At 34.3% G+C, this 15,413-nt stretch overlaps 1 protein-coding gene across 1 annotated transcript; it reads right to left on the reverse strand.

Moving 5' to 3' along the window:
- Positions 1–166: 166 nt before the first annotated feature.
- LOC127799415 (aspartic proteinase 36-like) lies at positions 167–13,316 on the reverse strand. Its single transcript, XM_052333438.1, has 10 exons — positions 12,572–13,316; positions 11,881–12,010; positions 11,543–11,784; positions 9,980–10,204; positions 4,978–5,140; positions 4,807–4,880; positions 3,733–3,823; positions 763–838; positions 510–581; positions 167–414 (listed from the first exon to the last, which is right to left on the reverse strand). The coding sequence occupies exons 1-10, from the start codon at positions 12,799–12,801 to the stop codon at positions 275–277; spliced, it is 1,443 nt and encodes a 480-aa protein (XP_052189398.1). The 5' UTR covers positions 12,802–13,316; the 3' UTR covers positions 167–274.
- Between the last annotated feature and the right edge of the window lie 2,097 nt (positions 13,317–15,413).

Genomic DNA, 15,413 nt, shown 5'->3' on the forward strand with positions numbered 1-15,413 from the left:
GAACTGAGGATATTGGAATTATTATGGTGTTCCTTACAGAAAACCTGAAGAATGAACTCGTTACATACAATTAGCCATCAAGAAAGCAAAACTAAGAAGCCCAAAATACAAGCAAGTTAACAAAAAAATATAAAACAAGAAAAAAAAAGAAAAGGGGAAGTGCAAGTACACACGAACAGAACAATGCATATTGGGACAGTCAAAGAATCATATGAAGTACAAATTTTCATTCACCGAATTACAGTATACAAAAACCAACAAATCGATGTCAGTCTTAACTCTGCCATATTGCCAGTAGCAACAGTAACATCGAAGTCCAGCCGGGGATCAAAGTGTAAGCTGAAGAGAGATCGTGGGGTCCAACAAGATACTCGGCACCGGTTTGTTGGTCCCTCATTTTAACACTTGAAGAGCCTGAAATCATCAACCACAAGAAGGTGTGTAAATTGTTTTAGTTGAAACTGTGTTTAATTCATTTGTTATCAAGCAGAGCATATTGTTATACTCACAGTTGTATTCGGTCCACCCAATAGTCTGATTTTCGAGATCATACAAAACTAGCTTATTCGAAAGCACCATATCTGCATTTTTGATAGAAGGATCACATTAATAATATACCTACAACTCACCACTCTTAATACTTTTTGTTTCTTTTTTTTTTTTCTACTTGTGAGAGACAAGATTCAAATTTTCAATCAAATTTAGGAGAGCCCCTCGTCATTCTAGAATTATTATCAATTCAACAAGTAAATTGAATGATACCTCCCAAAAGATTTAGTTCCTTCCCATCCTTTGATTGCATCCCACCACTCTGCCAGCCAACACACCACACATCATCCTGCAAAATTAATGAGGAAATTATGAATAAATATATCTTCAGGACGATTATGACCAAACATCTGAAAACAATTTATTAATATAAATAAAAAGTGATCTTCCGCTACACTTGTTACGACAAGCCTCGTGTTACATAGATTTGAACTGACGGGTGGTGCCCATGTTTTAGGATGCTTTGTCTTCAGCCTCACTTCCCTTTCCCATTTAGCATTTATGCCTTGATATGTTTGGTCTTTTGGTAGTGATGTCTTGCCATTTCAAATAATTATAAGTATTAGCTACCACTTCTCTCAAAAGCTTGATTTTTTAAGAAAAGGCCTGAATATCAACTTTTCCGATACTCCACCTCACATGCAATTTGCATGTGGAAATGTATTTGGAAAAAAAAAAAAAAATAGCATAACACAGACAGAGAACTCTATACCCAACAATCATGAATTATGAAGGACAGACACTAGCAAGACTTGAACCAGGAATCTCATTCATGTTCAGTTATCACTTGTCCCAAAAACTTGAACTGTTAGGAAAGGAGCCCAGCAACGAAATCAAGCTTTCTAACAGTACACAATGAATAGAAGACCATGATTTCTGGACTGCAATAAAGCAGACATCATTGATGTGTATTAAGTGCATAACCCACATTTCTTTTTCTTTTTTTTTTTTTGAAAAATAAGAGATTAACAAGCCTTATAACTTTGTACATTTGGGATTGGCTAGAAGGATCCCTGCTTAACATGAGTGATTTTTCTCAGCCCCTGCAAGGGTAAACCCTTTCCATTATTACGCATAGCTGGATGGTTTCTCAGTTATTGTCAGGCAATGGGATGTGGTGGTATATACCACAAGCTGGTCCTAGATTCATATTGGAAAAGGTTCATGGGTTGCCCACATAGGTGTGATACATGAACATCCACAAAGAAATCGTGAGCAGTACATATGATAGGCTACGGTGCAGTTGAAAGGGGAAGAAATCCCTGTTTTGAAAATGGCTCAATCACTGGGTTTTCTTTTTTTTTGTATTTTTTTTTTTTTGGGGGGGGGGGGGGTTGGGGGGGTTGGGGGGTTCATGCCCCTTCCAATCAGCAAGGGGGCTTAGGGCTTACGAGAATTGGACACTATAATGGCAGCATCAGTTTCTCAAATAGATGTTTCAGTTTAATGGCAGAAGAAGACATCTCAGAATATAGTGCTGGGGGGTTGAATTTCAAATTTTGAAGCACATCCAGCTTTAGGTTATGTTGAGAATGTTGTCTCCATGGTGCCATGTTGTTTAGATGAACACAGGATGAAAAAGCTGAATAAAAAATTTCATTGATCAATCACCCTTATATATAGAAACAACTGAAACTGAAAGGGGAAAATAATAAATTAACACAAATCAATGTGCACAAATCATACCAATCAATTACAATCCTTTTTTTTAAGCTTTCATAATTCCATAACCATAAATTAAGGCTGCTAGTCCAGATCTGTCAACATGTTTATCCTTAGACGTTCCAGTTATATAGAATTATAACTCACCACATTAAGAAAAAGTATCCTTGGATCTCCAAAATATCCTACATCTAAAGCTCATCTCTGAAAGAAACTTTCTAGCTAACTTCATTATTGATACCCACAATAGCCAATAACTTTTGCTACTTGGCTAAGTATGTTTCTATCTTCTTCTTTTACTTTTTTGTAGGTCTCATTGCTTGATGTTTCCATAGAAGGCACTAGCTAACTAAATCGTGTTAATTTTTGCTTCCAGGTGTCAGCTGATGTTTCTATAATCTTGCTTCCCAATTCTTTGTAATACCTATGCAATGCTGTAGCTAGCATTAAGAACAGAACCAGATTCAGGCAGTGCCTCAAATTTGACTAACCAAAATCTAGATGGAAAGTCCATAAAGGTGAAGAGGACAACATAAAACATCTCGTTATACAAATTTGAGTCCTTTTACAAGTCTAGATGAATGGTCCTTGTTGTGTGGGTTTGACACCCCAAACAAATATGTAAAAAATGTCGTAAAAGGGATTTGGGCTGGCCAGAATCTACAGATACAATTTTCACAAAAGATAAGATGACAAAACCAAAATTTAGTAATATCCACCATTTTGATCCTCAATTCAACAAAGCATTTATCCAATTACTACAGGGGTTTTTATCCATTCCATTCTATCAAGGCGTAAGCTTCAATTAAAACAGGGAAAGTGTTGGCCCCCTCATCCATTATCATGCTATCCTTAAGGTAGAACGTGTCACTTTTCTAAACCAAGCTACATTTTGTTTTTTTCTGTATGGGCCAAAACCATCTCATCTTTCTCCTATTGTATCTCCAGGAGATGCTACCTATATCATCTCATATACTCAATTCATTCCAAAACTTATATCCCTTAGTGTTTTGCTCAAATCTGCATTAGAATCCTCATAATCTCAGATGAGTTTATTTTACTGAGTAGTTTATTAATTCCCATCTTCAACAAAAAAGCCCTACTAATATTAATGACTTTATGTCAATCCTGTCAGAGCTATATATATATGTGTGTGTGTGTGTGTGTGTGCATATATATTTGAAATATATATGTGTGTATGTATTTGAAAGATATCAATCTACTGCAGTTTAAAGAATCTAGATTCCTTTAAGCTCCCATATCATAAATTTAAGTAAAGACAACAAATTTGTTCCTACAATTTAGGGTATAAACTAGATGAAATAAGTAGGATCCTAAAGCTTGCGCAATTGGCAAGTAGTATTTAACTTTTGACATGGATCATGAAATATTGGATGAACTCAAGATTAGATATCTCTTGTATTATGCTACTAATTATTCGTTCACTTCTAAAATCAATAATGTTAAAGGAACACAGAACAGTTGAGAATTTCATCAAGATCTGAGTCCCAGGTAACTTACATTAATTCGGAACAGATATTCACGAGGATAAACTGTCATGGAAAGTGAATTGTCAAACGATAATGTGACAGCTGGAAAACTATCATCTACACTGTGAGAGCAGAAAAAAAAAATCAAGTAAGATATTGAGATAATCGATCTTAAATTAAATGATTTGTTTTCAAGAAAAACAAAGATCGAACTGAATATTTTAAACAAAATAAATGATGCAACAAAAATAACAATGTGTTAACAAACATGTAAATTCAATAACTTTCCTGTTGTTGAATAAATAATAAATCAAACTGAGGAGGTTGAGAAAGTGAAAGAACAAGCAGAACAAGGATTTGAAGCAGACAAGACCATCACGAATGTTCACATAGCCAACCACAAATCCTCAGAACCAGTTCATCAACAATCTTTTCTTCCAGGAAATAATCCTGCCCTCCAAAATGCTTCTACTGTTATTAATAAACTTAAATCTTCTTTTTGTTATATTCAACACCCTATATTTCATATGATTCTTTAACCCATCCTATAAACCTTTTGTTTCTTCCTTGTCTTCTATTCTTATTCCTCAAAACTGGAAAGAGGCATTAGCTGATCCTAAATGGAAGGAAGCCATGTGTGGGATTTATAACTAGATGTAAAAAATGCATTTCTTCATGATAACTTAGAGGAGGAAGTATGCATGCAGAGACATCCAGGGTTTGATAGTTGGGAGACAGAAGTGAAATTTTGCAAATTCAAGAAAGCTCTATAAGGCCTTAAGCAGTCTCAACCATTTGCAAAACTGCATTAAGCTTTGAATTTCAGCAAAGTAGTGGGTATCACACTGTGTTCACGAAATGAGGTGAGGATTCTATTATTGTCAGCATAAGCAGATGAAACAGTGGTGACGGGCAATAATCAAGAGGAAATAGCATGATTGAAATGTTTCCTTGCTAAACAATTGGAAAAGCCATGTGTTAGATAAAGATACATGCCACACCCTCTAACCATGGGAGGTTAAATAATGGTGAAACTACTAATTATTGAATAAAATTTTCAAATGACTTGCTAAAAGAAGAAAATATTCCCAGTAAAAGACCTTACTTTCCAGTGAACTGAAAGCACGTGAACTGCTGCTCAACAGTATGCAGTTTCAAATCTGGTTGTGCATCCAGAATCTGATTACAAGGAGGATATATATGCGCGCGCGCACGCAGCCCATGAGTCCTGTGATACACAAATTCTGATGAATATGCTTTGAAATACTAGTCTTACCTTTTTCATTAGTGGGTTATACAAATCATCTTCTAGATATGCCAAGGTTGTACCACTATCAATTACCATTGACCTCCCAACGTCCAATCCAAGGAAGCCTGTTGGCAGTTGCACAACTTCATGACCCACCTTAAGTGCCTTCAGGACAACATTGTAATGTGCCCTAACATAATAATTGTACTTTAATTTAGACAGAGTTCTTAAGACATGATCAAATCTGAGAGAGGAAGTATAAGCAGAAGTAAAATGTAAATAAAATGCAATGCAGCAGCAAGTCAATTAAAAACAGATTTAAATTTGACAGATATGAAAAGGATATCAGAAACCTCATAATATTACTTGAAGATGATTAGTAGCACTACTTAACACAGTGAACAGTGGTGGAGCCAGATCTTGAGAGGAAGTCTGGCGACCAATTAACAATTGGCTCTTCATTTAATGGTATCAACAAAAGGAACTGCTATTTACTACTGCTACTAAAAGCTGAAGCTGTTGGGAAAATGGTCCAACAGTATACGCCAAACTTTCTAGCATTTTCCCTCTCGTGCAACTATGTAGTTGCATGCAGACAGACTTCATTTATATACACCAATGTATAAAGCGAGAGTGTCCATGCACATGAATAATGGAGGACAAACACATGCAACTAGATTTTGAATCCAAGACATCCTCCAACTAGAGGTCAGATACAAAATTATGTTACCACTTGTCCTAGAAGTTTAAACTAATAGGAAATAGGTCCAACAATATAAATTCGCAATAATTATAATAACCAATACAATTAAAAAATAAATAATTACAATACAAAAAACACATAACCTCCATATACTTTAAAATTCAGAAAATAATGGATTTTTACTTTAGAGGAAAGTAGAAAATTAACAACCATTTACGGTTCTTAATGGATTTGGTAAACAAATGAAAAACAAGTCCTTGCAGTTTTCATAAGAAACACACAAGCCCCTCCAGTTTAAATATTTTACGGGTCAAATTAGCACAAGGAATATATGTGCTCTTAAGTTTAATAGATTCAGTTCATGCTTCACTTTAATCTAAAATAAGGGGAGTTGTCTGTCAACTTCTTTAAGTACTAGAGAGTTGTGTATTTTTTATCCAAACCATACGGGGTAAAAGGTAATTCTCCCATTTAAAAACAGAGGGAATCAAATTTAATCAATAAAAGAAATAAAATAGACACACCTGGTCAATTGTACCTTGTGATCTCATTGCTAATGGTAATAGACAACTTCCTTGAGTAACCCATGATTCTTTCTTTTTTATTTGATTCCTTCAAGTAAAATTAATAATTATTAATTACTACCTAAGATCTATGATGTTCTTAATCATGTTAACATCTTCAAAGAAAGATATTTATAAAGCAAGATATGCCGTGCTCCTTGTTTTCTTCTCTTTTATTTTTTTAATTCTCCTTTTTTATTTGTATTTTTCCATTTCTCTCTAGAAATTTGGGAATCAAACATTTTCCTCAATTATTATTAGAGCAACTTTCCAATTTTGTATGGTGCAATGTAATGTTCAAATTAAAAAATTTTGCACTGATGCATCTAATTGTAACACAAGTTCAAAAGAAATGAAAATTTATGCATGTGGTAATAAGAGAACTATTTTCCTTAATGACCAAAATAAAACAGGGAAAAAAACAAAAGCCTTATAACCAACAAAAAATGGAAGAAAAAAAAAAACTGGGAACTTTTCTTAAGCTTACCTATAAATCTCATCATTTATAATTTATCCATGCTACCATATTTCATTCTTTTCCAAATATTTTAGCAGGATCAACTAACTAATACTTCCTAATATATCAGTGAGTTCGGTTGATCCAACAGGAGCTGTCACTCTGCCGCTGATAGTGCCAAAGTTCATATTCCATTATTTGATCTATCTAATCAGGCATTTATGATCTAATTGTTAGAGCATAAAACCAAATATGCATCTACCCCATCACACAAGGGTGCGGCAACTAATAAAACTTCATAAAAGAAGATGATACTACATAAGGAGATTCAAACCATTATTCATGGTAATGGAATTAGGAAGAAGAAACAGGGAAAAGATAACCACACTGCCAATAAATCCTTGATATCTCTATGACTTTTTTTTTTCCTTATGGGATGGGGGGCGCCTAGGGATATGTAAGAACCATGATGTTTTTATACGTAATCCAAATGTTTCTAAGTCAATAAACTTATTTTTTCTTCCATTGAAAGATAAAATAGAATACATCACACAAAAATATGAGAAGATCAATAACCATTACTCAGTTAGGCAATTTGGATATAAGTTTATTCATAATTGTAATATGCACCTTACTCCAAGGATCTTTATCCTAGAAGGTAGTATACCAAACCCCTACCATGTGCATATGCATATCACATAAAATCCTATATGACGTTGAGTCATCACACGGCATATCACCTCTCAAAGTCGTACCAAGATAAATAAAAAATAAAAAGTTAACATGCAGATTGCTTATTAATCCTTATCTAATGAAATGAACACAGCCTAAGAATATAAAGTTCATAAGGAAAAAGTGATAAACCATATGTAAAAACTTAAAACACTAAGGGCCTGTTCTCTTTCCCGTTTTTGGGCCGTTTTCTGTTTTCAGTTTTTGAAAACATTGAAAATGCATTCTCTTTGTTATTTTTCAAAACGCATTTTCAAAAACAACTAAAAATTTTGTTAAGAAAACCCAAAACAACATTTGTTGTTTTGGGCGTTTTCAGTGAAAATACACTGAAAACACAAACCAAATGCAAAACGCGGAAAACAGGCTCCACACCCCCCCCCCCAGGCACACGCACAGACCCACTCCCCCCCCTCTCTCTCTCCCCCCCCCATCTTCTCTCTATTCTCCTCTCCTTTTCTGGCCATCGATAGCCATCGCCATTGCCACCGTCGTCGACCTTCAACTCCACCGCCACCGCGACCAACGCCCCTCAACGCCACCGCGACCAGTACCGCAACCACCATCATCGACCTTCAACCCCACAACCACCGTCACCGCGACCAGCACCCCCCTCCACCACCGCGACCGGTGCCCCCCATCGCCACCACCCCCCATTGCCATCGCCACCGCGATGCCCCCCCTCCCCAGAAAACCCTAGATGAAGAAGATGGGTTGCGGTTGATTTGATTTTTTTTGTGCTATTTAATTTAATTTATTTTATTTATTTATTAAACTTAATATGTGATATATTTTGTTTGTATTAATTTTTTTAAATGATATTTCTAAGGTTGTTGATTTTTTTATTTTTTTTATTTGAATTTTATTTTATAGTTTAAAGTATTTGAATCAAATTTATAATTTATTAATAAATATTTATTATTTATTTAAATTAAATTTATTAAATAAAATATCATAATAACAAAAAAAAATCGTTTTAAAATTTCAAAGTAAACGCGTTTTCTAGTTTTCTGTTTTGAGAAATAATTTTTTAGAATGACAAAAAGAACGCATTTTCAAAAATTTCAAAACGGACACTCAAAATGAATTCAAAACTCAAAATACAAAACTGAAACACAAAGAGAACACCACCTAATCTTTGATAACAAATTTGGGTTTATGTTTGGGATGTCAATGTAAGAGATTCGTGCACTAAGTATATCACCAGAGACATATACATAAAATGAAGAAGATACCAATATAGTTTTTGTAGACATAGGGCAATAATAGTATCACACAACATGGTTCATTGCAATTTGATACAACAGACTTTCAGAAAGAGCAGCATCCTGTACAAATATATTTAAGTAATGTAACCCGTTCATAATGAAGTATGATCACAGTGAGATCAGCAATAGAAAAACCTAATACTTTTGGTATAATATAGGTTTAAACCCTTTATCTTCATGCACTAGTAGTAGGTGAACATAATAAGGTGCCATTTGAGTATGCTATTAGTTGACAAATTGTTTTATTCAATGACACAAAAGGGATAGAAGCTAAACGAGAAACAGTAGTCAGTACTGAAGGCAAACTGTACCGAAGAGTCATATTGTCAGGATGCAGAGATCACATCTACTTAAGGATGAAGAGATTGGAGTTGATCTGAATAATAGAATTAAGGCAGTATGGGAACAAGTGTTTCAAGTGTTTTTTGTCATTTATGATTACATGTGAAACTAAAAAGAAAAGGCATCCATAGTGCACAAGGCCTGTTTTGTGGGGGTCACATAACGACCTTTTTGTACTCGATCTTACCCTTCTTTGCAAATAGGTTGTTCCACTACTCAAACCTGTGAACTTCCAAGTCAAAAAGGAGTGAACCCTTGCATACATGTGAAACTAATGACAAAATCTTATCATATAAAACTAGCCCTGTTTTATAATGCTTGTGGTAGCATTTATTGATGATAAAATGATAGAAACTCAGTTCAAATGGTGTATTATAAAGAAGACCAGTAAGTGCCCCAACTAGAAATGAACACTATGAACAATGTGGGCAACACTAGAGGGGGGGCAAGGGAAAGGGAACCCAATGAAACAGATGATAGTTCTACTAAAAATCTCTTTTAATATTATTTTTTTTCATAGGAAAGCAAGGTAGAGTATTTAAATAGTTAACTCCCTAAATATAAACTATTACTGATAAAAAATAATGTCAGGTCTGTCTCTTTCCATTCTTGAGACAAGAACGTGGGAGTTGTGTAATTTATTCACATTAAAAATAGTAAAAAAGGGAAATAAGAAATACATTTAAACACTGACTAAATGACAAAGGAGAACTAGAAAAATATCCTTGAATTAGAGATAATGGAATCACATGCCATAATAGGAAAACGGACCTGGATGAGAAAAATATCATGGACCAACAATAAAACTACATAATATGGCAAAGTTATTTACTGCTTCTATGGCTCACCAAAAGGATGGAAAATTCTAAGAACGTCTATTTTGTAATGAAAATAAATCTCACCGAACAATTCAAAAATCCCAATTATTCACTGCAAATTAGGAAAGATAAGTATAACCACATACTGATTTGGAACAATTGGTGTGGACTTTAGTTTTGGCTGTACAAGTTGTCCAATAGCAAAGATCCCACCTCCATTAGTACCATCCAAGCAATGTGCAAACATCTTTTTCACCTTGCCAGCTGAAGCTAACTGTGATATCATGGAAGAATTTGCTTGTCCAAAACCAAGGATTCCATCAAGTGCTTGAGAAGATGTACCTAGCTGCCCAGATTGTTTACGTCCACACCTATCTTAGACAAGCATATGTTTTTATAAGAGATAGATGCAGCATTATAAATGAATTGTCCCAAATAATAATTCTATTATCAGCACAAATTTGAACCCAGTAAGACAGTAAAACTAACTTATTAAATGATTATTTCAGAAGTTGAAAAAAAAGGTTACAGGTTAATATGAATATTACAAGTAAAACTAACTTGTTAAATGATTAGTTCAGCTAAAAGCTTAATTTGTCATAGTGATCTATACTATTTATGATCTCAAGTGTCGCGTTATACTCAAATAAGTGGGAAAAACAAGTGCAAGCATTATTTTCATCACTTAGCAGCAGGATTCAAACATGTGATCATCCTGCTCTAATACCATTCAGAAGCTTATGTTGTTAAATAGGACATATTTATTTCAGAGCACAACTCTCAATATAATGTAGTAGAAGCTACAGGAAAGTAACTGAAAAAACTGAATGGGTAGTGAGAGATATAATGCAACCTTGCATTATATGTGTGGAACAGTAAAATAAGAACTTATAGCAAGATAATTTTACAATCAACGTAGAATCCAAATAATTAGGCAAACAATTTCCAAATAAGGAGAGATATCACTGAACTGTTTAGAAACATTTAGGGCCTATTTTATTGTCGAAAACAGCCCCAGTTTTTTGGAAAATCACTCCACAGAAAAAGAAAATTAGAAAACTTGTTCAAATACACACAAATTCTAAATATTAGAAAATGGAAATTTGGAAAATGCAGCTTCCCAAATTGAACTAAACTTGGAAAACCCCTAAATGAGTTTTCCAAATTTTCCTTACTAATTTGGAGATTTGGAAAACATGGTTCTCCACAAAATTTCCCCTAAATCACCTCCATCTCCTTCTCTAACACAAGTTACACAAAAGAAAAATCCCTCTCCCATTCTCGCTTTTGAACATATGTTCCAGTGTTCTAAATTGGCAATTAAATTTCTCTACTTCTAACATTTTAAGGCATTTTTCAAATTTTCTATAGAAGACAAGAACTAGAGATTTTATAGAATATTGGGATATAAAACTGGAAAACGTTTTCCACAACTAAGCAGACCTTTTAGGTTTTCTTTTGTGATTAATCTTGTATTATAATTTCAGATAGAAACTGCAGTCAACAAAACAATCTCACAGAAGAACTGCTTTGGTTAAGTTGCCATTCAGCCATGTCATTATAGTTTCTTGTGCTGAAGTAACATGTTGGTTTAATAACTGATTGCATATGTATATAGCAATTCTTTGAGATCGAAGCCAACCATGTACATCTCCATGTTTTCATATAAAATGTTGAATTACATTCCCAAAGTAGAAGGATGAACTTACCCAAATGATACACTGCCATTCATGGGTGTGGTTTGAAGATTTCCAGAAGCTCGGTCCAATTGTACATTATCTTTAGCAAAATATCCCATACTTGAGCTCCCATCTCCGTAAGTTACACCGTATAAACAATATTCCCCTACCTTGCATGTAGTAGGATTGAATGTCTCAACACAAAAGTCTTGGTCACAAGTAACCCAAGTTCCAGTTGAGGAGGCCCTCGGATTATAAAGTTTCAGTTCTACCTGTTATCGAATAACCGCAATAATATATTTTTAAAACAAATACAATACTAAATCCTCTGGTAAAATGAAACACATTTTTGTAAAAGAAGGGCATACCCCAAGGTCACTTTTTGTAGGACATTTGTCACAGCCAACACAATTCACCCACATAATGTCACTTCCTGTATCTACTTGTACATAATAGTCATTCGGAGGACTCCCAATCCCAATCTTAGCAAAGTATAGCCTACATCAATCAGCCAAATGATCAGTAAACCCCAAACTTCAATAATCACGTGATATATTTAGACATGTACTTTTTGCCACATGCTACATAACATAATAATAGCAGCGATACAGTGACGAAAGTTATCACTAATGAGAACCAAACTAAAAAATCAGTTCTTTTCTGTCTAATTATTTTTTATGCAACATAAACAAAAACACAACCAAACAAATAACACAAATTGATGTATATACAAAATACTGTTAAGGCAACATGAATAACACAAATTACAAATTACAGCTCGACACTCGCAGTAATCCCGTTTCAGAGTTTAACATGTATGCGTATATTATAGAGAGTAAAGTTGGATCGCCCTAAAGACTTCAAAGGAAATCAAGAAAACGAAAGAAAAATTACAGCAGTTTCAAAGAATCTATGAAACCAATAACATTAGGAGCAGTAAAACCAAAATTAATCATTAAACTTAAAGAACAAACTAAATTTTAAAAGCATGTACATATATATATATATATATATATATATAGAGAGAGAGAGAGAGAGAGAGGGAGGGAGGGAGCTAACGCGGTATCGGTGGGGCTGCCATTGCCGCCGAGAGGGAGATCGACGGAGGCGAGGCTTCTGCCGTGGCGGCGGGCATCGTGGGCTTTAAAAGCAGCCAAACTCCGCTCGCTCTCCTTAAACTTGTGTTTCACGTTCAACACAAAATTGGCCGATCCCAGATTCGCCAAACAGCCGAACAACAACACGGCTCCTACCGCCACCGCCATGCTTCCCCTTCTTCCGAGATCCATCACTGTCTCATAATCAAGAGAACCCAGAAACCAAAACAAGAAAGCAATCCAACCCAGTTCAATCCAATCCAATCTGTCTGGGTTATTTAATTTATTTTTGGGTTTGAACAAAAAATAAAGGAATAAAGTGGGAAGAGGCGGAGATGAAGAATTGGGAACCGCCTGGGCTCTGGTCGGTGGCGAAAACCCAGATGGGAACAAACAAATCGGTGAAGGTATAAACAAACAAACAAACAATCCCCGACTTTCAACTGGAAGACTTGGTAAAGACACTTCCCGAATTCAACGCACGCAAGCAAGCACGCAACCAACACATATTGAGGCGGTTATCGCTTTACGCGTCCCGTACATTTAGCAAACTACACTGCCTGTTCCCTCTCTCTCCCCCACACGTTCTTCTCCTCGACGAACGATGGAAACTCCTCCATCAATCAATGAACCAACAAACCCACTTCAATTTCCTTCTCTAGCTCGATCGCCTTTCCATTTCCATTTCCATCTCCGCTTCCGCGTTGCGTCGTTAATTTGCTTTTATTGGTCCTCTGAGTAATAATGATGCTTTTGAGGGGGTGATTAATTAACTAATCCATTATTAATTAAGCATTATTATACATTACATCTTAGACATTATACTTTAGATTAGGCTTACTTTATCCTCATCTGCATATAATAATAATAATATAATAATGTAAATATTAAAGGCCAAGGTTCTTCCAATTCAATACTTAAATCCTTTTAATTGAGGCTAATAGTAATTATTGTTTTTTACATTTAAATAATTTTATTAAGTAATTAAATTATTTAAAATACGATAGGCTTATTATCAGGCAATACATTTGTTTAGATGTTAAAAGTAAAATGTAATAAATATACATTATTTGATTGATGCTAGGCAATGGTTAGTTTTACTCATTTATTAATTTATAAAATATTTTGAAATGAGATGTATTTGTAACTACTTAGTAAAAATATTTTAATATTTAAGATAAAATGCATTAAATGCACCTTAAGAGTTCTTGTTACTAAGTGTGTAAAAATTTAATTTAATCCAAATAACTTAATTAAATCAATTAAAATTGTCAATTTGATTTGGTTTTAGTTAAAAGTTAGGTTGGATCGATTTGTTTAGGTTATCACATTTTGCAATTTTTATTATTTTGATTCGATTCGATTTTTCGGCCAGTTTATTTTTTTGGTTGTTCATTGGTTTTTTCAAACTTTTTGTTTGTTCAGCCAGTTTAATTTGATTTTTTACAAAATTTTGATCTATTTAATTTTTGTATTTTTCAAACCAATCAAATGTTCATCCTTATTAAGTCCCACTATTCAAAAGATAAAATTATTCATATGTGATTCAAAATAAATGTAATTTATAACCGAAAATAAAATTATTGTACAATAATCATTTTTTAATTAATCTTATAAAATGAAGAGTTTACAATGTCATTTGTCTAAATATTTATGAAAAATATTACTTGAACACTTATTCATGACACTTTTGATAATGTTTATATATTAATGTGTTACATATTTATATTAATGTAATATAAAATATAACACATTAATATACCTATAAAATAAAATTGTTCAAATATCATTTTTTCATATTATTTAAGTATATAAATCCTTTAATAATTTAAGTGTTTAATAATTTAATAATTGACAAAAAAAATCAATTCATATAAATGTGCCTCCATGCCAATAATGTGAAGCATTAAATGCTGCCAAACATTCTATAACAAAGATGCATTTCAAGAAACAATCAACCCAAGGTGATCAACATTTGGAAATAATCAAATAATTCAGTCGAAAATTTTGGTTTAGTTTTTTATGATGATTTTTGAGATCGACCACCACGTGTCACTTATGTGAATGGACATCGAGAATTGAACCTCAAACTTGGGGATGTTGGACCTCGGTGATAGAACCTGCAAGACAACGGAGTGGCGGGCTAGGGTCCCCTAGGATAGACTCCAACGCTCAAATCAGTAGAATAAATGCAAGTCGTAATAAATGTAAGAGCTGTAGAGGTTGGTCATACCTGGTGAGGACTCTTGTCTTTTATAGGCGGACCCGTTATGGGGTACCCGAGATAAAACCTGTGATGAGTGAGCACGACTCCCGATGATTCCGGTCAAGTTGGAATGAGTTTCGTGGCCCGACCCAGATTTCTTGGGCTCCGCTCCAGATTGTTGACTTGCCACGTGTCAATCTCTCAAGCGATCCATATGGCAAGTGAGACCATTAGCGCGTAAGGGTATTCTGGTAATTTTAGGTGGTGCCACATCACTTGCCCCTCACTCCTTGAGCTGAACTGAAAATCATGATAGGTCAAGGAGTATCTTAATTTCTGAGACTATTCGACTGTAGATTTTCCTAAGATGCACATGAGTATTTTTAAGTATGAGACCGTTAAGCTCTCAACTTTTTGAGATTAATTTTTCCCTCCCTTCCTTTCTTTTTTTCCTTTTTTTATTTCTTCATTTGCTTTTTTTATTTATATTATTTTGCTCATTATTTGTTGATTGTTTTTTGTCTCTTTTTTTTTTTTGGTTAAATTAATGCATCTTCTCCTCGGCCAGGCATATTTCTGCCTGGCCGAGGTTCGGCTT

This window comes from Diospyros lotus, chromosome 1 (assembly GCF_014633365.1).
Source record: "Diospyros lotus cultivar Yz01 chromosome 1, ASM1463336v1, whole genome shotgun sequence".
Taxonomy (NCBI): domain Eukaryota; kingdom Viridiplantae; phylum Streptophyta; class Magnoliopsida; order Ericales; family Ebenaceae; genus Diospyros; species Diospyros lotus.

Bases quoted from the DNA above. Each gene is read 5' to 3' on its own strand.
- LOC127799415 (XM_052333438.1), bottom strand. From the start codon at position 12,801: ATGGATCTCGGAAGAAGGGGAAGCATGGCGGTGGCGGTAGGAGCCGTG. The intron at 4,881-4,977 runs GTAAGACTAGTA...CCTTGTAATCAG, and splicing joins ATAACCCACTAATGAAAAAG to ATTCTGGATGCACAACCAGA. The intron at 839-3,732 runs GTAAGTTACCTG...TTAATTTTGCAG, and splicing joins AATATCTGTTCCGAATTAAT to GATGATGTGTGGTGTGTTGG.